This window comes from Seriola dumerili, unplaced genomic scaffold, assembly GCF_002260705.1.
Source record: "Seriola dumerili isolate Sdu_G_001 unplaced genomic scaffold, Sdu_1.0 BDQW01000189.1, whole genome shotgun sequence".
NCBI lineage: Eukaryota > Metazoa > Chordata > Actinopteri > Carangiformes > Carangidae > Seriola > Seriola dumerili.
The window spans coordinates 3,754,458-3,781,746 of NW_019174444.1; the positions used below are offsets into that span (position 1 = coordinate 3,754,458).

The following is a 27,289-nucleotide window of genomic DNA, read 5'->3' on the forward strand; positions in this document are numbered from 1 at the left end:
CCACCTTGACAAACTCAATCGAAAAGCAGGGGTGGTCAAGGGCCCCCAGGAATCTGTTGGCACCCCTGTTGCCCCTCTACCAGAGTAACAAGGTGATAGACAGTTGGCTTGTTGATATCAAAACCTCTGTATGAACAACCAAGAGACAAAGAACCACCACAAAGACACACAAAATGGGGCAACGCAATGATTAATGCACAAACCACATAACTGCAACATCCACAGTTTGATTCCCTCCCCAGAGGACCTGTCATAACCCCCCCCCCCCCCCCATACCTCCTGTCGATCTCTGCAGTGATTGTCCAAATAAAGGAAAGATGCCGAAAACGATCTCTAAATAATCTTTAACGTGACACAAAACGACCACAAAGAGACTCAAAATGACAATTAAGAGACATAAAACTACAAACATGGGATGGGGGATTTGGTCCTCTGTAGGATGGGTGGGGGGTCTTCATCATGTCTGTGTCCAGGAGCCCATTGTCTCATAATCTTTCCTTGGCTGAAGGCTCTTTGGATCAGTGGTTTATTGATTTCATGACAGTGTAACTATTAATAGTACACAGTTTATTTTTGCCAATAATCGAGGCTTTAAATCTGAGTCTTGACACAAATGTGCACAACTTCTCTGAATCTGTCTGCCCCCCCCCCCATTAAAAACTTTCTGAGCCCGCCCCCTGGCTATGAGGTTGCGACTACATCTCTACCAATCCCGCGCAACATATTACTTCACCTGTGACTCTCCCGTCTCAGGTGTTGAGGATTATTTGTGGTCTTTTCACAGTCTGACAGGTGTACTGCAGAGACACTGTACATCTTTTCAAACCTCTAAATCCCTGAGGATCCTGTGCTGTGAATCTGTGTCACAGTGTACCTGCAGAGCTGCCACTCTCTATCTACACCTGTACCAGGACAACATTCAGCTGCTGTCACCTGTATCCGCCCCGTGGGACCACACCCACTTCTCCGCCAGCCGGCCTGAGGAAAAGTACTCATCAGATTTCCGATCCCCTCGCCACAGGCTTTTACCTGCGTGGACATCATCAGTACACAGAGGATATATTTAGACTGAGTTACCTGAGTCAGAGACACAGCAAACACCTGAGTCTATTTGAGTGTTTTATCCTTTTTAGGTTTGTTTTGCTTTTGGAAAATCTGCTCTGCTTTGGATATAAAGAAATATTAATACAGTCGAAGGTAAGACTTGTATTTTATAAGCCTTAATGTCTCTGCTACATGTAAACACTTCACCTTCTCCTCTGTAATTCTGCTTCCTTTTCTCCCATTAACAGATATCTTTATTGTTTCTCCCAGCTGTGTGTGTGTGTGTGTGTGTGTGTGTGTGTGTGTGTGTGTGTGTGTGTGTGTGTGTGTGTGTGTGTGTGTGTTATCATTAACATTCATTGTCAGTAATGTCATTTTCACTGTAATTCTGCGAGGATGTGGGCTGGATGTAATAGCACAGCAGCCGTGTGAAGATTAGCCATGTAGTCTTTGTTTCCCAGTGTGTGTGTGTGTGTGTGTGTGTGTGTGAATGAGAGATAGAAGCTCTCAGCTGATGAAAGAAGAAATGCTATAATTTATCCTCTCCTTTTACTACAGATTAAAATGGGCTGCTTCACATTCGTCAAACTGATGATGGTCTTGTTCAACTTGCTTATCTTTGTGAGTATATTTCCCCTTTGATTGCATGCTCATATATGATGAGGAGGTGGGGGAGTGTGTGTGCGTGTGTGTGTGTGTGTTTGTGTGTGTGTGTGTGTGTGTGTGTGTGTGTGTGTGTGTGTGTGTGTGTGTGTGTGTGTGTGTGTGTGTGTGTGTGTGTGTGTGTGTGTGTGTGTGTCCACATGAAAAGTAGTGTGTGAAGTTAAATAACAAACAAACAATGCAGAGAAAATCACTCCATCCCGCCCTTCAGTGCAAACAGAGACGTTACATAAACATCTCAGATCAGTGAGCCAGGAGACCTGAGCGACGCTCCTTTCTCTCCACTGCAGCAATTTTCATCTCATTAACTTCAAAGCCTCTAATTTCACCACCTACGTCTTCGGCTTAATGTTGATAACTAATGTGGTTTGTGAAATGGAGAGAAACTTTGGCAGGAGTAAGCTGAATTCGCCCGGCGAGTCGGGTCCACCTGGGCTCCCGCTGTCACAGATGAAGCTCCCAGAGACAAGTCATCATTTTCCTCACATCTCCCATTTCTGCCTGAGTGCTGCCTGCTTGATAAACCCAGTGCGGCGGCTCTAAAAGTCGCAGCAGCACATTGACTACGATGTCCCCTTTGAAATGTTGACCAGCAGAGCAGAATGATGGTGAAATGATTCTTTTCAGATCATAAAGATGACGCTTTAATGCGACCATTCAAATGTTTGGGCCACTGCAGCTGCAGTTCAAGTCATCTCCTCCTCAGCAGAGGACACAGCTCCAGTGGAGACAAGTCGTAAATTCCAAAACTTGATTCTTGTATATCAATAATGTTATGGTTTTTCTTTGCTAAACAGCACTAGGTCAAAACCTAGTACATGTCTGGACCACCTATGGTCAAATCCTGAAGCCTCTCTCTCTGTTCCTCCCTCTCTCCTGCTCTCTCTGCTAGGTGTGTCTTATGTTTAGTTATTCCTCTGCCTCCTTTACTAATAAAGATGATACATGTAATGAAAGTTGTTCATTTGCTGTAATGGAGGCAAGGCTCAGTGTATTGGAAGAGCTCCTCCGTGCAGTTCCAGAGCAACCGGGAAATCAGAGCGGCTCGGTAGACTGTGGCCCGGCACTCCCCTGACCAGTGCTGGAAGTATCATCACTCAGTCAGTCAGTCAGTCAGTCAGGCAGTCAGTCAGGCAGTCAGTGACATTTGAGGTTGTATATAATCATATGTAGCTTTGTGAAGAAAAAATATATTTTCTCACAGCACTGATTCAATACAGGACGCAGCCTTTTATTTTTAAATACAGGATGATTCCATATCATACAGGACGGGTGGCAACCCTTACTGTGATGCTATAGAGTGCTATAGGGTGCTGCAGGATACAAATACCTGGCCTCTGGTACCACAGTCATACTATGTGATTTTAGACTAAAAAGTTTGTTTCCTGGACAAAATCTAACAATCATGAGAGAAATGTGTTGAAGTCTTTGGCTGTCAATCAAAAGCAGTGGTTGTAGATTGTTGGGCACTAAAGGTTCAAACTGGTGCCCCAAACCACGAGGAGCAAGGGTTGCAATGAGTTATTTGATTTATTTATAGTGAATGTTGATTACTTGCTGTGGTTCTAAGTAACAAAGGAGAAAAACATTAAAAAATCTGCCCCACAAATCCAAAATCTAGCCTTTAAATCATAAATGCCTCAAATAATAATTAGTCTTACTTCAGCAATTAACAAATAGATATAAGGTGGGCGGAGGTACTTCCACAGGTGTGTGCCCCCTTGTGGATAGAAGGGAATATGACTGCCGTTTCTAACATAGATCACACAGTGAGACATGTCCACTGACGGCCAACCAAACAAGCTCCTACAGAGTCTGAAAATCAAAACCAAATCCTTACCGTGTGACTGCTCCTACAGCCCACAAACCAACCAATCAAAACACGTCATGAAATATTGCAGAAGACGCAAGCTATCTCTCATATTTCATGCTAGTGTCAAGTAAGTATCTGATTGAAATAAGGACAAAATAAAGCAGAAAACAGTGTCTGAAAAAAGCCATTTTGTGAGGGAATTTTCTCTTGTCCACCTAATGAATGACTGACTCAGGGTGAAAGGTCAGTGTGAGGCCTGAGGTCACTGTGCCACAGCTACTGCACTAAATCTTACAAGCCTTGAGACACTGAGGCGGCTCCTCCAGACAAAGCTGTGGTTTGCTGCTGATACTGATGGTGCCAGGGCTGATAACAGCAGACCTTGGATGGTCAGTAACAAGTGGCTGGGTGTTCTAAGAATCAGCACTTGGGCGTGTATGGTCATGTTTCCTTGTTTATGGTTAATGAACCAATAGTGTAGTCACACATCCCCCTTCTCCCTCTTCTTCTAGATATTTGACCAATTATGGAGTGTAAAGCTTTCTATAGTAATCTCTATAAGTGTATAGAGACTATTCCCAGGGGTTTCTGCTTCAGAATTGAGGTGACATCATGCACAGAAGCCTGTATTGATGAATCCTCCTTTCTCCTCGATCAAGCATCAATAAACATCCTCAGCATAAGACATCCTGGACTCTAGCGCTCTTTCTTCACCACCGTTGATAAGAATTTCCCTAACACATTTGAAACATCCACTGTTGTAATAACTGTTATTATTATTGAGAAATGATTTTAAAGTGATAATCAAGATCAACAAGGAGGACCCACTAGGACCTGTAGTTTTCAAAAATAGAACGGTAGCCTGTTATGTTAGCTGCAAGTGTAGTCTATGTGACTCCTCCGCTGTGAGACTGTGACTTGGACCCGCTCTAAATGCATTGGAAATTAGGAGTGTCTCCATGTACGCTGTGTGTGCAGATCCACGGTCGAGTGTTGGGACTTAATCAGATTGTCTGCTCACGGTAATATGACCCATGAAGATGGGTTTTATACTCAACTGATGTCTTTCTCATTCCTGGCCTTTCAAAGAGAACCAATTCCATTTCAATTGGGGTGGGATGGGCCCGTTCTCCTTCCTACTCCCTTGGTATCTTTCTATCTCTTCTCTCCATTCACCTCCCCCTCTCTGGAGGCCGTGGCCTCCCATTCTGCAGTCTGTTATTCATTCCCTCTCCTCTGACCCTAATAGGCTATATTTCCCATCTCCATAGATAGGACACTGCTTCTCCCCCCACCCCCCTTTCAAAAAACCTGATTTACTTCCAGTCCTTTTGCCACGTGGGTGTTCGACTGACAGGGCATCCACCTGCACATGGCACGCCAACATCAAAGGGATTAGCTATCTTCCAAAAAAAAAGAAGACAGCGTGTCAGCTATAATTATACCTGGTGAGGGATGATGGTGGCAGACATGGAGTTAGAAGGGGAATATGCTTGTCGTATTGCATTTAGCTAACGGTGCAATGATGGCACTGAACAGGTTCAAGAGACGAAAAGAGAACCCCCAGAATGAAAGGAGGGGATAGACAGAAAGAATGACGCAGAGGGTAAAAATAGATACAAGAGCAGGAAGGAGACAAAGAAAAGAAGGGGGGGATGATTCCCACATGGGAGACGTCAGCCTCTGACAGGAGGTGTGGGGTGTCAGTGCCTGATGGAGAGTGTGTGTGTGTGTGTGCTGTGTGGGGGGGGGGCGTGGTTGGGGGGACTGCAGTGACTCTGATGGAGTCTGACAGACAATATCAGGTTTCAAACATGGTTTCTGCAGAGAAGGAGGAAAGAAGAAGAAATCACTCAGTGAGAGGAGAACTGTGGGGTGAAATACACAGAGGGGAGGAGGGAGGATAAAAGGGTGGAAAAAAAAGAGGAAGAGAAGGTCAGAGGTGGAGGCATGAGGAGGGAGAGGCAGGCAGAGAGAGTGAAAAGAGCATGACAGTGGGATCAAGTCATTTCCAGTCTGTAATGTGAAACATGTGACACAGTTCTGTGATTTGTTTGCTATGAGCAGGTTTTACCAGTTTTAAACCACCAAATTTCAGTGAATGCACTTCAGTGTCTCCTAATGAAATGACTGCCTGCTCAGCTTTTTGTTGGACATGGACAGAGACCAATAAAAGATGAGAGGAAGCAAGTTTAACTACGATAAATTCTCAAATTGTGGCCTTTAAAATGTTTATATTCTACCTTCCTTATTAACATTATTCCTAATATCTCATTCCTGACAACATTTGAAGTTGTTATTATCTGCTCCTTTTCAAAGTTGCTGTTTATGCCGTTTGCTGTTGAGGCAAACTTAAACTTTGTCGTCTTTTCAATCAGTGTTAAGCTGCTGTCATAGGAGCTAGGGCTGTGCAATTAATCAAATTTCATTTTCAATTACAATTTTGGCCTCTAATTATAAAAACAAGAAAATTGAGAGAAAACTTTTATTGTGCGGCGTTCTGTTTTGCAACAAATTTCATCCCCCCTACAAAAACCATCTGACGTTATCGGTTCCGCTCTCGGTACTGAAGGAAAATAGATTTCGTATTTGTCATTGCAACATAAAAGTTCGCTTTCACATTCACCAACTCCGTTTCTGATGAAGACATTCGTCTATGATGCATTTTGGCATCTCTCTCTGACCCTGTGTGTGAGGGGCAGTGCAGCGCTCTCACACACCTTGGAGCACCGTGCACCACACAGACACACAAACACACACACACACACACACACACACACACACACACACAGACCCTGCTCTTAGTGACAACGGAGACAACTAAACGTTTTGAAGTGTGGTTCAGGCTTTTTCATGCAAGGAAACACGAGCAACCTATCTTTAACTTATATTGTGTATAACAGGAATAGCAACATAGACACAGCGCTTTTTGTTTTGAAATCATTTTTTTTATGTCCAAAGTCAATGAGAAATCAAGCTGAATAATCGTGATCTCAATATTGATCAAGATAATCATGATTATGATTTTTGCCATAATCGAGTAGCCCTAATAGGAGCTCAGCAGTTCCTGTAAAGACATTTCACATTAAAAGTGAAAAGAGTGGCTCAAAAGGCAAACTCCTTTCCTTTGCTGGAAGGTATTTTAATGCGAAACATCAGCAGGAAGTGCAGGGTCATTGACAGCAGTTAAACACTGCTTGAAAGTAGAGATGACTTAAGATGAATTAATTTAGATACAAAACAGTGAAACCCAGTGTGAAATACAGGATTACTGCCAACTAGAAGTGTCTCCATGTATGCTGTGTGTGCAGATTCACAGTCGAGTTTTGGGAGTGTTGGTAATATGACCCATGAAGAGGGGTTCCATACTCAACTGATGTCTTTCTCATTACAAGCCTTTCAAAAAGAACCAATTCCATTTCCATTGGGGTGGGACGGACCCGTTCTCTTTTCTATTCCCTACTGTCCTCATGCTCTAATTATTTCCATTATTTTCTACTTTTTTTCAACCATTGTGAAGCTGCTATCACAGGAGCTTAACATTTCCTGAAAAATCCTTCCCTTTCCTGAGAGTTGTTTTAATGTGAAACATCACCAGGAAGTCCAAGCTCACTGACAGCAGATTAACACCGCTTGAAAAAACTACAAAGTAGAAGTGACTGTAATGTATGAATTTAGAGCAAAACCTGACAATTAGATCCAATAACAGGAATGCAGATACATTTACAGGACAATGTGAGGTTTGTATTTAATAAACAACAACGGTGTCCTTCTGTCAGGAGACCAAAACTGCTGACAAAGCTTGTTTCTTTTTGTGTCCTGGGATAAGACTAAAAGCAGGAATACAGGAATGATTGGCTTGGTTTAGTCATGATTTGGGTGTCACGACTGACCAGAACAAGTTGGACCAAGTCCTGTCTAGTCTGGATCAGTTGGTGTTAATAGGTCAGTCAGTTCGTCTCAAACTGGGTAGACACTGTACAAATTAATTTGAAATTGGTCATTGGTCATTGGTCAGAATAATTTTAGAAACTGGCTGAATTTCAGCCACATTGGTCATTAGAGGTTCAGTTCGACGGTGGATAGTGACGCCTGACGCCTTGCTGTTGGGCAATCTGATGGTTTTCTCTAATAATGGGTGTCTGTCTGGAGTTTGCTTAGTTCCATGATTCTACTTCCCTGTAGAGAGTTTGTTTTAATATTATTGGAGTTTTATTCTAAATGCTGTGGATGGTAGTCTTAAAACTTTATTGGAAATGTCAATGGACAAAACAGATAGGGGGCTCTGTTTTTTATGGAGGTATATTTGTCTTAAAATTATTTGTGTGAACAGATCCACAATCTGTGTGTTAAATGTGTAATCTAAAAAATAAAACACCTTCCACAAATACAAACAATAAAAAACATATTGGAAATATAAAACAGATCTGCAAATACAGAAAAAAATAAAACAACAACAAAATAAAAGAAACAAATCTGTGAATATGTTAATTCAATTTAAAAATAAATGCAAAGTACTTATCTTCCTAACATTAACAACTTTTACACAGGCATTTGTGAATCACTTTTCAATTCTTGGATCTCAATTCTACACTTGTGGATTAGCATTTTACACACACAAAGTTTTGAGACAAACTTTCCTCCAATTTCTGAACAATAATTCACTTGTGTCACTCAGCCACTTTGTGCTCTTAATTAGAAAAGGGGAAATGGCATCGTCAGCAGGCGATCACATATTTTCACAAAGTCTTAGATGAGCCGTTGTTTTCCTCAAATAATCAGCAACAAGTAACGTTCACTATCCATCCTCATAGGTTTTACATTCCGCTGTTGATGAGTCCAATCAGAGTATAAAAGCTGTAGAAAAATCTGTTTAGAACTTGTATTTTGAGTTGATGTATTGCACCAAATTATCAAAGACTGCAGTGTCTCAGTTTCACTCTGTCCTTCCGTTGCAGAATTCACTGGTTTTCTTTCATCTTTATCCACCATTTCATCCAAATTTAGCAGTTTCAACAAATTCCAACATAAAACCAAAAACTGTTTTTCATAAATTCCCTTTACTGGTTTCAAGAATTTGTGTTATCTCAAGATTCACCAGGATGTGACTAACAGTCAGTGTACAGAGGGGTGTTCAGTCCTTGTTGTCATCGAGTTCCCATCTTAAACTTGCCAAATCTAGTTGCACAGCTGAAAAAGCTAAAATTCTTCTTTGGTGTTCAGTAAGTTTCTCTCCTCTTCACTATCTGTGCTATAATCTCTTAACCTATGTCCATGGACTCCCAGGCTGACTTTATCCACCGTCACAAGATGATAACTAAATGGATTTCTGTCCATTATGCCTGTGTGACACGAGTGGAGAGATAAAGGTGGTCAAGGAAAAGGGCAGTCGTTTCTTTCAGAGAGGTAAGAGGAGGCTGAGTTGTTGCTTTGCTCCGATACATAATGGGAAGCCTGAGGCAGCAGCTCTCTGAATCTCACAAAAGAAATCCTCCTCTCTGAATGGACAGAAGGACATTGAAGTGTCATGGTGTCACTAAGAGGTAATAGTAAGACAGAGTTAGTGATGTAAGACGCCTGCTCATTTCCAAAACCTATTACCCCCTCAAGAGCTGTTGATTTGACCCCAACCAAATGACTGCCAGGCAAACAAATGATTGACATTTTACTCGCCATTGTTAAGTGTGGATTACATCTTCAGGAAAGCTAACGGCTCAGTGTTCCACTTTCAGAAATAACAATGATTTGTATGCTGATCCTGTTTTCCTGGTTCCTCCTGCAGCTGGGGGGCCTGACCCTGCTGGCCATGGGGATCTGGGTGAGCGTGGACGGGAGCTCCTTCTTGAAGCTGCTGGGGCCTTTTGCTAGCCAAAGTATGCAGTTCGTCAACGTGGGCTTTTTCTGCATCACCATTGGGGTCATGTTGGTGCTGCTGGGGCTCCTGGGCTGCTGTGGGGCCCACAAGGAGAGCAAATGTCTGCTGCTCACGGTTGGTGCATCACACCTAATTTATCTCATATCCATACAAGTGCGGATGTAAGCTGAAGGTGTAGTGTAGGTTTGCTTCACCAATGTGCCCAAGGTAGAAAGATAGCACTTTTCTCTAAACCTGGTGCCGTTGCCTGGATACTAATATTTTAGTATCCAGTTTTCTGGCAGCTGTTGTATGATAAAGCTGCTTTGTAGAGTTCTGGGAACTCCGGAACAGAAGGAATAAGATTTTCATCCATTACTTTAAGGTAATGTCACTGACAGCTTTCATCTCATTGGTTGTTCATACAAGGAAACGTGAATTGGCTTTTCCCAAAATGTTGAAGATTTATATTATCAGTCAAGAAGCCCCCGAGTGAGGCTTCATTTTATGAGTCAAATCTGACATGGGTCATTGTATGTAAACAAATGCAGGATGATAGGATCGCAAACTTTCCAAAGTTATGTCAAAACCAACTCGGTTGTGATGCTATCTGTCCACACCTTCCAAAGTCCTCAAAACCGCACCGCCTCAGTTGCAGTTCCCGTTACAGTCAGTGGTCAGGTATCCAACCAGCAGTCTGAGGTGCTTCTACTTGAAGCGAAAAAAGTGTTTACATATTGCAAAATATTACTTTGTCGAATAGTCTGAAAAACCACCTCATGCGAGTGTATGAATTTTTCCCAGTTTTTAAGTTCGCAATTTTGAACTGCAAATTAAGCAGGTGAATGCAAACGCTGCTAGTGTCTACATTTTTTTTGACATCTGTCAATTTGAACGGTCACACAGACAAACTCAGTGCAAAAATAGCATGTCAGCTAGCTGTTGGTGAAAACAAGAGACGCAACATCATATTGAAAACAATAACAAATGAACTGAAATCAGCTTGAGATGGACTTCAGAGCTTTACTGGTCCATATTTTCAAAACAATGAATCAAATGACTGTGTGTCTGCAGCTCTACTGAGCTTTTGAGCCTCTTTTAGCTCCTGTTTTGTTTATGTGGCACATTTACACCAGTACCAGTACCAGTGTACACTACCTGCTCAGCGCCAAATAGCAGACATGACCATGTTACACTGTGTCTGCTGGGTGGTTATAGAGGAGGAAAATCAGCCAGTAGAGAGATCGTTCAGTCATTTACTCGTCTATTGTGTCTCATTGCCCTTAAACTGAGTCAAACCACTGACATTATTATGTAAAACACTACTAATTATTGTTCATAGGTTCATAAGGTGCTTTTTACACCCAACTGCTCCACATTCAGCATCTCACCCATCCTTGCATTTACATCCTGCTCATCAACATCCCAGCTAATATCCACATCCGCCCCTCCTGCCTCATCCACATCAGTATCGCCACCCTCCCTCAAATAGCAAAGTGTACATTATTATACTCATTAACGACAGGTCTAACTACCTCTTAGTCCACCGCAGTGAGTCTAATGAGGAGCAGAGGCAGTACATTTCCCCCTGCAGAGCCCCCATCACATCCACATCTCCCATTGAGCTGAATGATGAAGGTGCGCCAGGATGCAGCGCACATCAGCCTCACCATGAGAGACGGCTGGAACAGACTAAGTGAAAAGAATGGACGAGTTGATAGAATGGATCACTGTCTCTCCTTATTGTCTGGCTCTGTAATCAATCAAGCTTTATAAAACAATAATTGTGTAAAGGGCCACAGATATTCAGACATGCTGATGATTACAAACATCAGAATATTTTATGGTGCTTTACCACAGAAAATACAAACACTTATTGTATTTGAGATTTTTGTTATTTTCAATCAATTCTAGGGCTGAAACGAATTGTTTTTTCAGATTTTGCGTTTGATTAATAATTATTTTATCGTTATTATTATCTTATTGCTTATTTTACTGATTTTTTTCAATGAATGGATTGATGGTTTAGTTTAAATCCCAGTCCAAAACCCAAGAAGAGAGGAGGCTCTGAGCCTCTCTTCTGATTGGTTGACTGTTTTCTGAGTAGTCCAACAAAAATAAAGCAGATTTCAGGTAAACACTCAGAGAAATCAAATCCTGCAAGGTTGGATGGTGGGTCCAGGTGGGTGGGCTTTCGGGCATGGCTGAGAGTGGTGGCTGCTTTGTTGTGACATCACAAAGTTACAGAAGTCCTGACGGCTGGTTTTAAGGCCCAGTTTCTGAATACAGGCTGTGTGTATTTCTCTGTGGACTGAGCGCTTTGATACTTTCACAGTATTAATATAGAACCTAGACCTGCTTTATAATCAAACAACACATGGATATCTACCTTTATACTATATGGAGCTTTAAAAGCTGTGGGCAAACACTGAAGTCATGAGTTCACATCCTTACACAATTCTGACCAGATAACATTAAAACCTAAAGTCAAGTTTTTTAAAAAGATTTTCTTACTCAGTTGTACAGTTATATCACGTGACGTTTATTGCCAAACATGAAAGAAAAAGTGATGGTTAATGTTATATTATAGTAGAATGTAATTCCAGTTTTCTGCTAATATTTTTCTATCAGAGATAATTATCTGGGAACATGTTAACATTGCTAAAAATAAACATTGGGCGGGTGTCAAATTTAGTTATCGATACCAAACATTGGTTGGCTCCAGCTCTGTTTTGTTTTATGTCTTTGTATTAAATGTGTTTTTTGGGTTTTGGAAAGTTGGAATGACAATAAGGAATTTAAAGATGTCACCTTGGGCTCTGGGATGAGTATATTTCAAAATTTCATCATTTTATAGACAAAATGAATAATTGATTACATACTAATGACAATGACTGTTAGTTGCGGAACTAAAGTTATTGCATATGATAAGGTAAGATAATAAAACCCCAGCTGCAACAAAATGGATTTTTATTTGTTTAATTGTGAGTTTGCTGTCTGCTCTTCTTCCCTCCATGCAGTTCTTCTCCATCATCCTCATCATATTCATTGCTGAAGTGGCAGCGGCAGTCGTGGCTCTGGCCTACTCTTCATTTGTAAGTTCCCCCACTTCACCTCTTCCTCTTTTTTTCCCCACTTCCATTCACATCCTTACGACATCCTCTTCCTCCACTCCTCCCCTTCACTCCCTTTTCCTTTGTCTCTTTAATTCTCCTCATACCTCTCTGTTGTTCTCCCTCACCCCCTCACCTCCTCGTCCCACTTTCTGGATTTTATCTCCATGTAAATTCTCCATCATAGCCGCGGCCATCATTGAATTACTGGCTTTATGTCCGCCTCACTACATTCGGCTACTTAATGACTGCGGGATAGCCCGGGGCTGTGTGCGCTGTCTCTCACTTTGAGCAATTTATTACTCTGGAATATTGAAGCTAAAGCATTTTATATGCAAAACAGCCTATTTACATATATGTCCCCCTCTCACTCTCTCTCACACACACATACACACACACATACACACACACACACACACACACACACACACACACACACACACAGATGCTCCATTTCCACTTAGTCCCTCGTATAATAATTACAAGGATTTCAAATGAGCTACGTAAAAGGAGTTTAGTGAGGACTGGGATCCTAATAAAGAAAATAGAAAGTGGAGTTTTTTTATCCAATCAGACGATGTATCTGAGAGAGGTAATCTAACACACGTCCATCTACAGGGAGGAGCTGATGCACTGCTTGGGAATTTCGTTTGAGTTTCATTTTCAGTTTGCACTTCTGTTGTTGCTAAAGCAGTTTGGGCGGCAGCTGCTCTGCAAAAAATATCAGAAAAACAGCTGAAGTGGTCGAATGTTCCAACGCCTAAAACGATCTTTGTTTACATTTCGCTGACAAGTGACATCTTGTGGCCGTGTGAGTAATGACTGCTGCTGCGTTGTTGTAGCTTCACACACACATCATTGCAGATTTAAAGGAGCTATTTGTAAGTTTTGCTATTGTTACATAACTAGCATTAGCATTACCAGCCATTTTCTGGGCAGCTGTGGCCAGCTCCTCCAGGCTGCATGTCCAAGTGTCTTTGGGCAAGATACTGAACCTCACATTGACCCTGATGTGCTGTTCCATCAGTGTAGGAGTGTGATGTATGAATGTATGAGTGAATGGGTGAATGTGGCAAGTTTTGTAAAGCGCTATATAAGTGCTAGTCCATTTACCATTTACCATTCTTAACAATGTAAAAGAAACATTATTAGTTCGGGATCAAACTTCATTCCTTTACTCACCAACAGCTGTTTCCAGAGGTGGAAAGCAACACCAACGTTAACTCTTGCCCCATCACATCTTTTCTTCTACTGAAGTTAGCATGCTAACCAGCTATCCCGGACACGTCTCGTCACTTTCTGATAGCGACTCACTCAGAGGACGTATGATAACCTCTTGTCTTGTAAACACAATGATTGATGAAGCTATTGTCAAGCGATAATCACCACTACTGCTCAAGAAACCACGTTCAGCTGTAGAGAAAACTTACAAATAGCTTGTTTAAGTGCATCAGCTCATCAGGATAAACCATTTTCATTTATCCCAATTGATGCAATTTTACAATTTCCTGTCCCCTGACTACTTCTTCTGCCTGTGCGATGCCTATGTAATGTGGCTGTGTGTGTGTGCTGCGTTTCAAAGGTAGGTCTGCTGATGTTAAAGTCCGTCAACAAATGTTGGCAGGTATTTTATTTTATTTGTTTATTTCATAAGAACAGCGCACATTAATGAACATGAGTATAAAATAAAAGATGTAAACGTACCGGATTGTAGCATGAATGCTAATTTACATCTTTAGTCCCAAGGTAAGGTAACATAAAACAAGAAGTACCAATGTATAAATATACAGTACACAAGTAGAAAGATGTGTATAGTATATCAATAGGGTACTAATGAATATGTGCTGTATGTGTGTGTTTTGTGTGTCCAGAGGGAGCTGTGTGAAGTCTGATAAATGCCCTCAAGTGATGTCAAGCTACATTAGCCACTGCTGGGAAAACACACACAGATCTTCACCCAAGTTGATGGTGTTGAGTTGTGGAAGAAGAATAGTTGGAGTGATAAAAGAAAAGAGGTCTGGTTCTGCTCCATCAGTTTGTCCATCATGAGTCTGACACAGACCTCCTTTAAGAGAGGAGGTCTATGTGGACACCTGACCAAGCTTGACCAAATTTTAATCATAGTGGTGGCCGTTAAAGAATCATTTTGTAATGGTTATATGCATTTTGGAGCAACGGTGTCCCATGGACTGGCGGACTATATGAGTTGGTCATTTTGGAAGGTAAAGATTTTATCATTTAATTTGAAAGACGTCTTTAAAATCTTATTTTCTTAATCAGGAGCCCTTCAATATTTCAGCCATTTTCACAAGGAATATCATCTTGCCTCAACTGCTCAGAGCAAGATTCCTGGCTGGAGTCTGTGGGAGCTACGTGCAAATCATTTCCATTTGTCTGAAGCTAATAGAAAGTTTTATTACCTCATGATCTGTTCTGATCAACAGGAGAAAAACTTATGCAAACAGTCGTTGGATTACTAAAGGTCAAACAACATTTTGAGACAGACTTTGTAGTTGAACATAACTGCAGCACAAGCAGCAGAGTCGACTTCACTCATAAAGGTCAAAGTTCAAAGAAGTGAATGTGGTTTGTGATGGATTTATTCCATTGATACGAGGTTAAAAGATTTTTACTGCATTCTGAGATTTTTTGTTTACAACTCAACATAATTTTTTTTGCATTTTTCAGGTTTGCTCTAACTTTCCTGTGAATTCTGGTCATGTCCAATCTGGAGTGTGCCTGCTCTCACACAAAGAAGCTGAGAGAGTGTGAGTGTGTGTGTGTGTGTGTGTGTGTGTGTGTGTGTGTGTGTGTGTGTGTTGTCCTGTGTTTGTGTGTGAGTGTGTCCTTGAAGGCAGAGCTGTGTTCGCTGCTGCTGCTCAGGCAGTTTTGTTGAAATAAATCTGCCCCATTTCTCACTTGTCATTTACAAAAGCCAAGATAACCAAGGCAGACGATGTAAACGGCATCTGGTGGGAGGCGAATCGACAACAGGAGAGCACGCTGGTGTATGAGGAGGAGGAGAGGGAGGTGTGAGCTATTGTCTAAAGCTCAATGAAATGCGAGACATAACTCATAGATTTGTCTTCCTTAAGGAGATCACAGATATGGTTTAGAGCCAATTTAACGCACTGTTTGCTAGCTTTAGAATCATCTGTTCATTACAAACACAAAGGACATGGTCAGGATATAAGCGCGCAAGAGCAGCTGTCCATCTCCTGCTTTTGATAAGACACAGTAAACACAATAGCATCAGAATAATGAATATGGGCAATATACATCTAATATGCATATATATGGCCACCCGTGTCAATAAGTAAGAGACCGAGGCGGAGACAATGAAAGGAGACAATAAATAAAGTGTTGATCTATTCTGCTCTACTTATCTGTGGCATAAATCTGCCTTTTGGCCGCCGGGCCCCCGCAGCTCATCTAACCCAAGAGCCAATAACCTTCAGGTGGTCGGAATAACTGAGATTTAATAAGCAATTCCAGCAGGCATTATGAGAGGCCGTCAGTGGTCATGGTTGTTCTTCCCCCCCCCACCCCCGAAGTGATTCGGAAGTGACCAAGGTGGAGATTTATTACCGGGGCTGATATGGACTTCACAGTGGATTAATGAAATAGATGTGATGTGGCGTTTAATGAATCATCCTGACGTCCGGGTGCAGTGAAGGAATGTGTTCTCAAAACGTAATCCAATACAGATTACTGTAGAAGGAAGAGGGAAGATTAGCTGCAGTTAGTCATGTAAGATGATCAACTACAATTACTTCAAAGCTTTAAGGCTCCACTAATCAATATCTGTGCATCAACAATCAGCTCATTGTTTTCTTTTTACTTCATTGTTCTGGTTTGGTCTCAGTGTTTCCAGCAGCAGCTCTCATGAACCCTCTGTGCACTAACCTACCCAGCACCAGACAGCAGCTGTGAAGCAGAGCAGATGTGATTAGTCACTAGCTGGTGAACATGGTGGAACATTTAGCAGCTAAAGAGCCAGATGTTCTGTAACAAGTGTGAATAATAGACTTAGACTCATCAGGTTGACACAAAAACAAACAAACAAACACCAAATGAACACTAGTGTGGCTGATCTGAAAACAGACGACTCGTGGTCGTATCCCTCCGCCACTCAGACTGGTTTCAGGTCACATCCCAGTTTCTCTAGAGTCATAAAATATGAACCATTTGTGTGAAATTTTGTCATAGTGGCTGTGTGAAGTCTTGAGTAATGGATAATAAGTGTTTTGTGAGTTAACCGTGACGCTGACCTTTGACCTTTAGCCACCATGATCTAATCAGTTTACCAAATTTGAAGAAATTCCCTCAAGGTGTAACACAGATATTGTGTTCACAAAGCCAAAACCATAAAGGCTCTTTCTTGAACTGATGCTGAGCTCTGTAACTTGAACCCAACAATAAAACATGAGGAGCACAAACTGGAACTTTGTTAATGGTAAATGATGCAGAAGCAGATAGATGAAATTTTTTATTTATCACCGCTTGTTGCATTTTTTTTTTATTTCTGATATTTCCACTCAGTTTTTGTCTTTTCAAACTGTATTTAAGAGCCTATGAACACGCCATGAAGCATTCTCCCTTTTGTATGGCAAAGGTTTTTATTCATTGTTTTCCCTCTGACGGAACAATAACCAATTAGTAGCCGACGAGTTGCTGCAATACGAGACATCGATAATTATTTGAGTAAACAGGAATATACAAGGAAGCAACAAGAGATCAATAACATGGAGCTGAAGATTTTATCATGTGTGTAGAAGGTGTTCACTCCGCTGTATTGATAGATGTCTTATCGCCTCACTCTGCTGTGTGCTTCTACACACAGTGTGTGTGTGTGTGTGTGAGCGTCCATATCAGTGTGTAAGTGTGTGTGTGTGTGTGTTTAACGGGATGTGGCGAGGCGCAAGGCCGAGTGACAGTGATGAATTAGCCCGCTGGTAATAACCCTCTCTGATCTCAGCCACTCTCCCAGCTTCTTGGGGGGCACTTTTAATTGTGGCATGTATCCCAGCATCCCCTTGGGCATCGTGTACGTCTGCCCCCCCCCTCTTCAATGTACACACAGAAGGAAGAAAACACACACTTTCGTACACATAAAGCTGCACATGGCCAAATGCACATACAGTAACACACAAACACACACACACACACACACACACACACACACACACACACACACACACACACACACACACACACACACACACTTCCTCCTCATCAAATAGGTCTTTGTGTGACTGTACGCGACTGGATTAGTTATCAGAATGGAAAAAACAGACTGAGGAGTGTGTGTGTGTGTGTGTGTGGGGGGGGGGGGGGGGGGGGGGGGGGGGGGTATGAAAGAAGCTAACCTCTATGTTTCTGAAGGAATTTCTCCATAACAAAAGACTCTGACCTGCCTTTTTTTACACTTTGGATAAATACAAGTATCAGAGAAAACGTGTCCTGACCAAAGCCATCAGGAGCATCTATATATATGTAAATGCCCCCTCCATCCCCATCACACCCCTCTCCCCTCGTTTACGACCATAAAAAAAGAGAAGAAGAATGGAGAATAATGGCTCAGCCATTTTTTGATTCATTTTTTCCAGGTGCCAGGCCGAGGCTGTTTATTTCCCAGGTGCTTTGTGTGAGAGAAGATTTATTTAATTTCTGATGAATAGGTGACTCCCAGAGAATTACCTTCCCTGCTGCAGTGTTTTATTTTCAGGAGCTTCCACGGTGTGACTAACTGAGACTGTAAAAGCTCTACAGTGCAGAGGTGTGCGTTTATAGCCTTCTACCGGAGAGTATTTGCATATGTCGGCCTCTTATGTACAGAGTGGACAGGGACAGTGTGAAGTGATGAGGCTGGTTAGGGGTGGATCTTTTCACCTATGAGGGAGCCAGGCAACATATTGTGGAAAGGATGGCAATTTTTTTTTTAATTAGGGCATTTTAGAATGCGGGACATTTTCTGAAGGTCAAAATATTTTTTGTTAAGAGGACTTTTGTGTTTTCTGTTTTTCCACAGGCTGAGGGGATCCTCAGAGCGTGGGCGACCCCTGCTTTACAGAGGGATTATGGCAGTGATCCTGTGGTGACTAAAATCTGGAACACCACCATGAATGAGGTACAGTATGTCTGAAGTTCTGCCCTTAAAGGACCTTAAAGGAGCATACTGGTTTTGCATTTCTTAGCTCTTAACGACAAACTGCAGATGTAGGTTATATTCAAAGCTCCATATTTTCCTCTTCTCCTGTGTTTTGTTTGAAGTGTTGATCCATAAGAAGATATATTTGTGGTTTGAAGAACTAAAAACCATCTCAGTGTAAAGAAAAACAGGGAGGGTGCTGCGCGGGGTCAATAGGTATTGTGGAGAATGTAAAAAAGAAAACTGTGAAACCAGGATGATGAGGCTATGTTTTTTTCTGTTTATTACATATCTGTGTTGATGTTCACATTGTGATTTTTTTTCCAATATTTTGTCTCATGTGAAGTAGGGAGCTTCTATAATATGTGATGTTGCTATATTAGACGCTTTAGAACTGTGTTCTCACTCATATGCAGTTTTCCAGTCTGTGTACCACCCTCACGTCATTCTCCTGATTTTGCATTCTCTAGGCTATATGATATTATTGTTTACTATTAGTTTCTCCCCAGCCTTCAGTCTTATTTGTAGTTTTCTGTCTTAGCTTATATGTCTGTGATGCAGTTCAAATATGTTTTTATTTCTTGTTGTTTCTATTGTTATAATTTGTTTGTTTTCAAGTGGTTGAATCCACACATCATGTGACTATGTCACATGACTACCTGATGAGCCTTTAATTGCACACCTGATTCTCATTGCACTTATGCCCTGATGAAGACTGAGTCGAAACGCGTTCGCGTATCCATATTCATTTTTTGTTTCACATCTACTACACACATCGGAATGCCCCAGATTTTTTACTGACTGACATTGTACAGTTTCAACTCTCACAAGACTTATTACTCTGGACAGTTGTTTCTTTCTAGTTTATTTGACCATCTCAATGTAGTTTTACATCTCCTCTCTCAGGCTTCTCACTGGAGCTCTAGTAACAACGGGTGGAAGAGCCATCAGAATAGAGGAGGCTCTTAGTCTCTCTTCTGATTGGCTGACTGTTTTCTGAGTGATCTAATAAAAATATAGCAGATTTCAGGTAAACACTCAGAGAAACCAAATCCTGCAAGGTGACATCACAAAGTTACAGAAGTCAACTCAGTGTCTGAATACAGGCTGTGTGCATTTCTCTGTGGACTGAGCACTTTGATACTTTCACAGTATTAATATAGAACCTAGAGCTGCTTTATAATCAAACAACACATGGACAAATACCTTTATACAATATGGACCTTTAAAGAAACTTAAAGAAACATACTGTTTTTTTTTTTGTTTTTTTTTTTAGTTCTTAACAACAAATTATATATGTCTGAGGGCTATACTAAATATTTCTGATCATTTCCAAATCACATCATCAGGTATTAAATAGTTTTTTTCAGTCAGGGGAGTGTGGCCGATTAAATTCTCTCTGTGTAACATTGTTCTGCTGTGTCCTTCACTGAGCCGCTCTAATGAAACAGCATAAACAAACTGCCTGTGGCTATAGTTCAAAGCTAAAATTTCTCAAGTCAAATCAAACAAAAGCCAAACAGGGGCTCAGCTCTATACGCTGCTCATCAAATCCGTCTGCTTTTGTCCATGAGTTCACCTCAGCTCCGCTGCTCACAACAGCCTCAGCCAAGCTAACAGAGGGAGCCTCTCACTCTTACCTCACCTCACTCACTGAAAAAGAAGCTTTTATTCTCACTTGTGTCACAGGCTAACTATGGTTCTGTTTACAGTGGTAAAGTATAGTAAAACTGTCAGAGCTCGTGTTGCACAAAAACTGTATCTTCACACCGACACTTCATTGTGTGGAGCCGAGCACCTCTCCAGTTTCAGTTTTACTTTCTGTTTTTTTTTTTTTTAGGTGAGAGGAAGTTAGAGCTCAAAGTGACATCTGTGAAACTGAAAGCAAAGTGGTGCTCCATCGACAGAGTCGTGTTTACTTGAGATAACACAGACTTCATTGTTAAGTTTTCAATGGTTGAGCCAATTTCTGTGCACAAAGCAGCACAGTAAATACTTACACTCATTCTGGAGTGGAAATACACACACACAACAACACAAAGCACTGACCATCGTGCAGCAGCAAAGCTCTTGTTAAACTTTAATTAATCAAAGTTTATGTACAAGAATGCACAAACAGAAGTTATATTGATGATTAAAAACTTCACCACTATCCACAAAACCCTTCCCTGCTTTTTTCATCCCTCTCTCAGCTAAAGTGCTGTGGCTTCACCAACTACACAGACTTTGTGGGCTCGAAGTTTGAAAAAGAGAACGCAGGCAGTCTGCCGCCCAGCTGCTGCTGGACCAACAGCACGCCCTGCAGCCAGGACGAGGCCGAGCACAGCGCTGTGCAGGTGAGACAGGAAGCACTGCTCCATGTGTTCAAGTACAGGCAGAAAAGGAGTGTCGATGTAGTATATCACTGTTATAAATAGGTTGGACCGAATATGAGGAACGCCTCTCAGTGAAGTGAAATACAATTCAATTACCTTGTTCAGTGGCTAATTAGCGAGCAAATGAATTAGCCTTAGCTTTTGAGACATTGAGACTCTCAGCTGTGCTAACGATGCTAACGTGAGCATATGCTTACCACAGTTACAAAAACGACTTGGACAGCAGTCTCGGCTCCACACTCGACCCACCTCTTTGGCCATTTTTGGATCAGCTGGGAGTTAGGGGCGGAGTCAGGCACTGCCAAGAAGGCGTTGGCAGTGCTGAATCCAGTGTTTACAGTCTGTCAATGTGTGTGTCGTGTTGATTTGAGAATTGCTGTTTATATTGTGACTCTTTACTCCTCAGGGCTGTTTTGAACACATCCTGGAGACCCTCAAAGAACATGCTAACATTGTGGGAGGAATTGCAGCAGGAATTGGAGTCTTAGAGGTAAAATAACGACACGGAAAATGCCAAATATAGAGTTTGAATGTGCTGCCTTTGGCTGAAAGACAGTGGTGAATCAAACAGCTCCAACAGAGCTCCAAATGTGTTATTCTTGTGGGATATTTTCTATTATTTATAATATGTGTGAAGTGCTAACCCTCTTTTTCTGGTAAACCTACAGTATATTGCAACAACAAATCAAAATTTACACCGTCTTCTTTCCTCAGATTGCCGCCATGGTAGTGTCTATGTACCTATACTGCCACCTGGACAACAGAGTCAGCTGAGACGCCTCCAGGGAAACATGAAAACATGACAGACCTGACATAGATGGATCACATGTGATTCAGTTTTTAAAAATCAATAATCTCATGTTTACGCTCTGTCACCCACACTCTTTTCTTTCAGGGAAACCTTTAGTTTTACTATGAAGTCGTCTTTGTGATGCCATGATGTTTTATGTGTAGTAAAAACTTACAGCTACTTCCTGTCTTTATATGAAGTTAAAAAGTGCACATATCCATGTTTGTCAATAAAATATTTCAAACTACTTTTTTTAATCAAAGAAGGATTAAATTATATATATATATATATATATATATATATATAAATCACTGCACACTTCCTGCTCAGCAGCAAACAGCAGAGAAACAGATATCAGACCAGCTGGTGTAGAAAGAGCAACATCAAGCAGCTAAAGAGCCAGAGTTTTGGCTGGACTGCCCACGGGCCTGAGCTACATCCACAAATGTCTGTGACTGACTCACTGAGTGAGTGATGAAGTTACACCATTCCCATTCCCATTGACCATTGCTCTTTCAAAATGATTTAGAGAAGGCTATTACATCATCAGGGGGCGTTTAGTGATCAGGGCCTTTGTTTACCTCAAACTGCAGAAGGTAACAGGACTTTATTTCTAATTCCCTCTGATATGTAGCAGCAGCGGCAGCTCAGGGCACGTCGGTGAGGGTTGATTATAAATGTGAGCCCAGTCCTGGAACTGGCATCCAGGCAAGGCTGGTAAAAACATTCTGGCCCACAGGGATTTCTCCCAGTGGCCACTCTGACTATGGAGCAGTCTGTAGTGCAAACAGCATAAAATCAGAGAGGTTGACTGTAAGCCTATTTATGTGCTGATGCATTTTGAAATTATTTTCTATTAAATATAAAAGTGTATAAATAAGCTGGCTCGCCTGGCTGAGTGGCGCTGTTCAGGGTCCTGAAAGAGGGATTTAATTCTGGCCTGTAAAATAAGCTTTTAACCTTTGTGTCATGTATGATCACATCCTCCATATTTCCACGAGGACAGGACAAGACACACGGTCTGATGGGAAACAAATTCTCCCAAGATGCATTTCAATATTTGTTGTATGCACCAATAACTGCAAGCTGAAGCTGAAGTTTACAGTTCATATGAAACATTCAGCAGTTTACTTTTGTCTTCTTTGGGTGATTTCTGGGTTAATTCAGCAACAATGACACTTTGATTTTTTTTCCTAGTTTCAACAACAAATTGTTTACAATCTGCCACAGCTCTGACCTCTGTCACTGATGTCTTTTTCATAACAACAAGCTGAGGCTCATAATTTCTTAGTTGAGATAGTTCAAACAGATGGTATCAAAACATAAAGCCTTACACTGGTTTAATTAGCCAGGAGACTCCTGGACTCCTATCATGATTAAGGCCAGCCAGGGAAAGTCCTAGGGGCCCAAGGGTGAGCAACCCCTTGGGCTTCACCTACAAAATACCACAGAAAGAAATGCAGAAGGACAACAAAGAAGATGCCAAACAACCACAAAGAATCCAAAAACCACAACAAAGAAATGCATGACGACAACAACTGACCACAGAAACACACAACAAACAATTACAAAGAGACTCAAAATGACAACAGAGACTGTACGTAGGGGCCCATTGACTCATAATCTGTCTCCAAGGCAACCATTTTTCTTTATTTTTAATAAAAACACTGTACTGCCGTAAGTCATTGCAGTGCTCAATGCGTCTTTTGTCCTGTATATTATTCAGAAATGTTCCATCTCCTGCCCTTGAAGACTGCATGCATTGTGACACAGGGCTGAATAAATATTGACCAATAAAAGGCGTGACAGTAGACAGGAGGCAGGGCATTGTTCAGCCATGCAGCAGGTTATCTGACTGCTTTCAGCACAGATGCTAAACCAGCAACCAGCTTTATTCGACTGTTTCTGTACAAGACGAAACTGCAACGAGACAGAGTCGTGCTGACTGGAGAAACACAATGTTACATCCATTAAACAAGCTGTTTGTACTTTACATAATTTTTTTTTCATTACCTTAAAACATGTAGTTGAATTTTTCTAAGACTCTCTCACCTCATCAGATATACTGTTTTCATTTGCTCTGTATTTTTTGCAGTAACTTACTTTAATCAGTCTTAAATTTTTGTGAATGACACTCAACACTTCCTCCAGGCGTTTCACATTAAAAGCTCCTCAACTGGCAGATTCCTTTCTTTTGATGTCAGATTTTGCCGCCTCATTCTATTTTCAATCTGCTCAAGGGCTGAAACTAATGATTTTTTTTCTGATTTTTTGATTAATAATTATTTTTTAACTTTATTATTTGTTTTTTTTCAAATAATGGATTGATAGTTTAGTTTAAATCTCAGTCATAATTTCCGAAAGCCTAATGAGATGTCTTCATATTCCGTTTTGTCCAACCAACAGAAAATAGCAAATCTTTACATTTTAAAGTGAATTTAAAGCTCCATATTTTCCTCTTCTCCTGTGTTTCATTTGAAGTGTCGAACCATAAGAAGATATATTTGTGGCTGAGAGCAATGACTGCTTTGTTGTGACATCATAAAGTTCCAGAAGTCCTGACGGCTGGTTTTAAGGTTCAGTTTCTGAATACAGGCTGTGTGCATTTCTCTGTGGACTGAGGCTTTGATACTTTCACAGTATTAATATAGAACCTAGACCTGCTTTATAATCAAACAACACATAGACCTTTGTACTATATGGGACCTTTAAGACAAATTTATATACATAAATGCACATGATTCCAGAGGGTTCACTGACTTATTCTTGCCACTGTGGCGTCATGGCTGTAAAGCTTGTTGAAATGAACAGACTGAGAGGAAAAGGGACAAAACATGTTCGCTCTTCCATCCAATTATAAACCCGCAAGGCATTTAGAGTTAAATCTGTCATCATCTCTGTGCCGCTGAGCTCCATGTTTAACAATAACCCCCAGCTCCCTCTGTCTCACACACACACACACACACACACACACACACACAAAATCAATATTCCATCTACATCACAGTCATCAGCCTCTGAGCTCGGCTCATCAGAATGCTCAATAGGTCAAAAATGACATTTAAAAAGGCAGCCCTCTCCCTCTCTCTCTCTCTCTCTCTCTCTCACACACACACACACACACGAACCAGCGACCTCTGAGTGACAGCCACAAATGACCAGGTTTGGAGTTGGTGATGCTGGGCAAGTGTGTGTGTGTGTGTGTGTGTGTGTGGACAATGAGTCAAACACCCCATGTGAAATAAACACACACAATTACTGTTACATTACATTCAGTCAGTCATGAGTAAAAACAGACCTGAACATCCGTCTTAATTAGAGCTGATGTAAATTTTTGGCCAACAGGCAGATTCATAAACACACACACACAGTGACTTCAACTCACACACACACACTCACACACACACACACACACACACAGGTTTGGTGTCTATTAATGAGACGGAAGAAGGATGGATGCTTGGTGTTCATGCACCCTGAGCTGACTGCCTCTTTAATTGTGCTAAAATAATTGCGGATTGGAACAACTTGGTGAGATCGAGCCTGGACAGGTCGCCCGTCAATCACACTCATATTCACACATGTGAGCAAGGAAACAAACCTGTATGTCTTTATGCTTGATACTGTTTGAATATTTACTGATCACAGTGTTAGAGCTTCTGGAGCCTCATTACGACGTCTCTAGTCCCAATAAATAAAGCTCAGGGTAAAACAAGACTTTACATTAGCGTGATTGTACTAAAGTAAATTGATGCACGTTTTTACCCGTTTCACAATCAGTGAAATTGTTCTTCTTCCCCGTCTTTTTTTCTCTGTGTCTGATTTTTTTATACAAACTGATAGATTAATGGAGTGTCTTTATCCATTTATGTGGGAGTGAAAATGAGGCTTGTGCACATGCACCCAATTTCTCAATTAGTGAGATTTATAAAGTGGAACCATGCGAACGCACAGCTTTATAATTCTGATTTCTGGCCCCTGGAATCCATTGTGTTGTGCATGCTGTTATAGGTTTATCGTCTTCAGGACAGATAATCCTGACGACACAGGGTTTCAGTGTCACATGCTGAACAGACTGTAAAACCCTGTGAGGCAAATTAGTGAGTTTGGGTTATGTAAATAAAACTGACTACCTGCCACGCTTACATCATCAGGGGTTATTATCTAAGACTTGGAGCCTCTTCCATAAGCATAAGCAGTTTTCACATGAAGAGCAGAGCTGCCAATTCAGCGTTGACTGACTTGAGTAAAGATGTCAAATAACTGAAGACTTCAAAGGGAAAAACATTCAAATCTCAAGTTTTAACCTGATTAATAAAAACCCTCAACACACACACACACACACACGCACACGCACACGCACACGCACACACGCACACACGCACAGAGCTCGAATATTTGATTATCAGGCCTCAGGTAGGTCAGCGTTCAGTGATCTGAAAGTCAAGACACTTAATTTTGCAAATTACTTGAATTCATCAAAAGATGCTTGAACCCCTTTGTGAAAACAACTCCGCTTCAGTTTTTAAAATCTGTTGAATTAACAGGCCTGTGATGGAGTGTAATACAGGGAAAGTAGAGGCTGCTGGGAACATGGGAGGAAAAAGATTAAAAGTAGCTTGTAAATGGACTTTAACAATGTACTGTCGCTCCTGATTACATCACAGATGAAAGTCAGATCTCAAAGAATGGGAAGCCACATTTGTCCTTGGTCAGCTGCGGCGGCTGCACGGATCCACCAGGCTCCGAGGATTTGCATACATTTCCCTCGCTGTGGGTTTCCTCTCACCGTTGCTCCCATGGGAAATCTGCAGGCAGCACAAGGCCACGCCACTACAAAGTCTGAGCTAAGAATAACAATAGCTCCAAGTTTATTCCATGAATAATATGCAGTGATAATAAATCCTTCTGATATGAATTATTTAAAAAACATACAGTACGGCCTCAAAGAAAAAAAAAGCAGAAGGAAACCTCAGTAAAAAACAGCTTTATTCATTTTCATGATAAAAGTTAAAGGAACTCATACATGTCAAACTGCATCTTCCACGGATCCTCATCGTCACTCACACAACGTACCTCCCAGTATTTTCCAAACAATGTCACAGCATTAAACAAAATCAACCGCAGAGCTGGGGAGAAAATGATTTGGCGGATATCCGCTCTACGTCTACTTCCTCACCGTCTTTAAACCAAAAGTGAAATTTCCAGGACACAGATATTCATTAATTCAGTCACTACACGGTAGATAGGCTGTAATACTGCAGAGTGAGAGCTGGTGTCTGACTGCAGGTGGTAAATAAATATGTGGTACATGTGGAATACTGACCGAGCCGCATTAAAACACGATTCACACACTCATTCGTTTAGTCAGTTCAATGTCACTTACACACCAAGACGGAGCAGGAGACGACCACAGTGTTTATGAAAAAAAAAAAAAACAAGGTTCTTTCACAGGACGGACACTAAATGGATTTGATCAACTCTGA

General features: G+C 41.3%; 1 protein-coding gene across 1 annotated transcript; it reads left to right on the forward strand.

Annotated features, from left to right (window-relative positions):
• Window positions 1-1,608: 1,608 nt before the first annotated feature.
• tspan1 (tetraspanin 1) lies at window positions 1,609-21,787 on the forward strand. The gene is made up of 7 exons (XM_022753127.1): window positions 1,609-1,665; window positions 9,303-9,509; window positions 12,395-12,469; window positions 18,519-18,617; window positions 20,831-20,974; window positions 21,420-21,503; window positions 21,728-21,787. The coding sequence occupies exons 1-7, from the start codon at window positions 1,609-1,611 to the stop codon at window positions 21,785-21,787; spliced, it is 726 nt and encodes a 241-aa protein (XP_022608848.1).
• The last annotated feature ends 5,502 nt before the right edge of the window (window positions 21,788-27,289 follow it).

Excerpts from the sequence above, each read along its gene's own strand:
- tspan1 (XM_022753127.1), top strand. The coding sequence starts at position 1,609 with ATGGGCTGCTTCACATTCGTCAAACTGATGATGGTCTTGTTCAACTTG. Across the intron at positions 1,666-9,302 it reads TGTTCAACTTGCTTATCTTT|CTGGGGGGCCTGACCCTGCT; the intron begins GTGAGTATATTT and ends TTCCTCCTGCAG. Across the intron at positions 18,618-20,830 it reads GGAACACCACCATGAATGAG|CTAAAGTGCTGTGGCTTCAC; the intron begins GTACAGTATGTC and ends TCCCTCTCTCAG.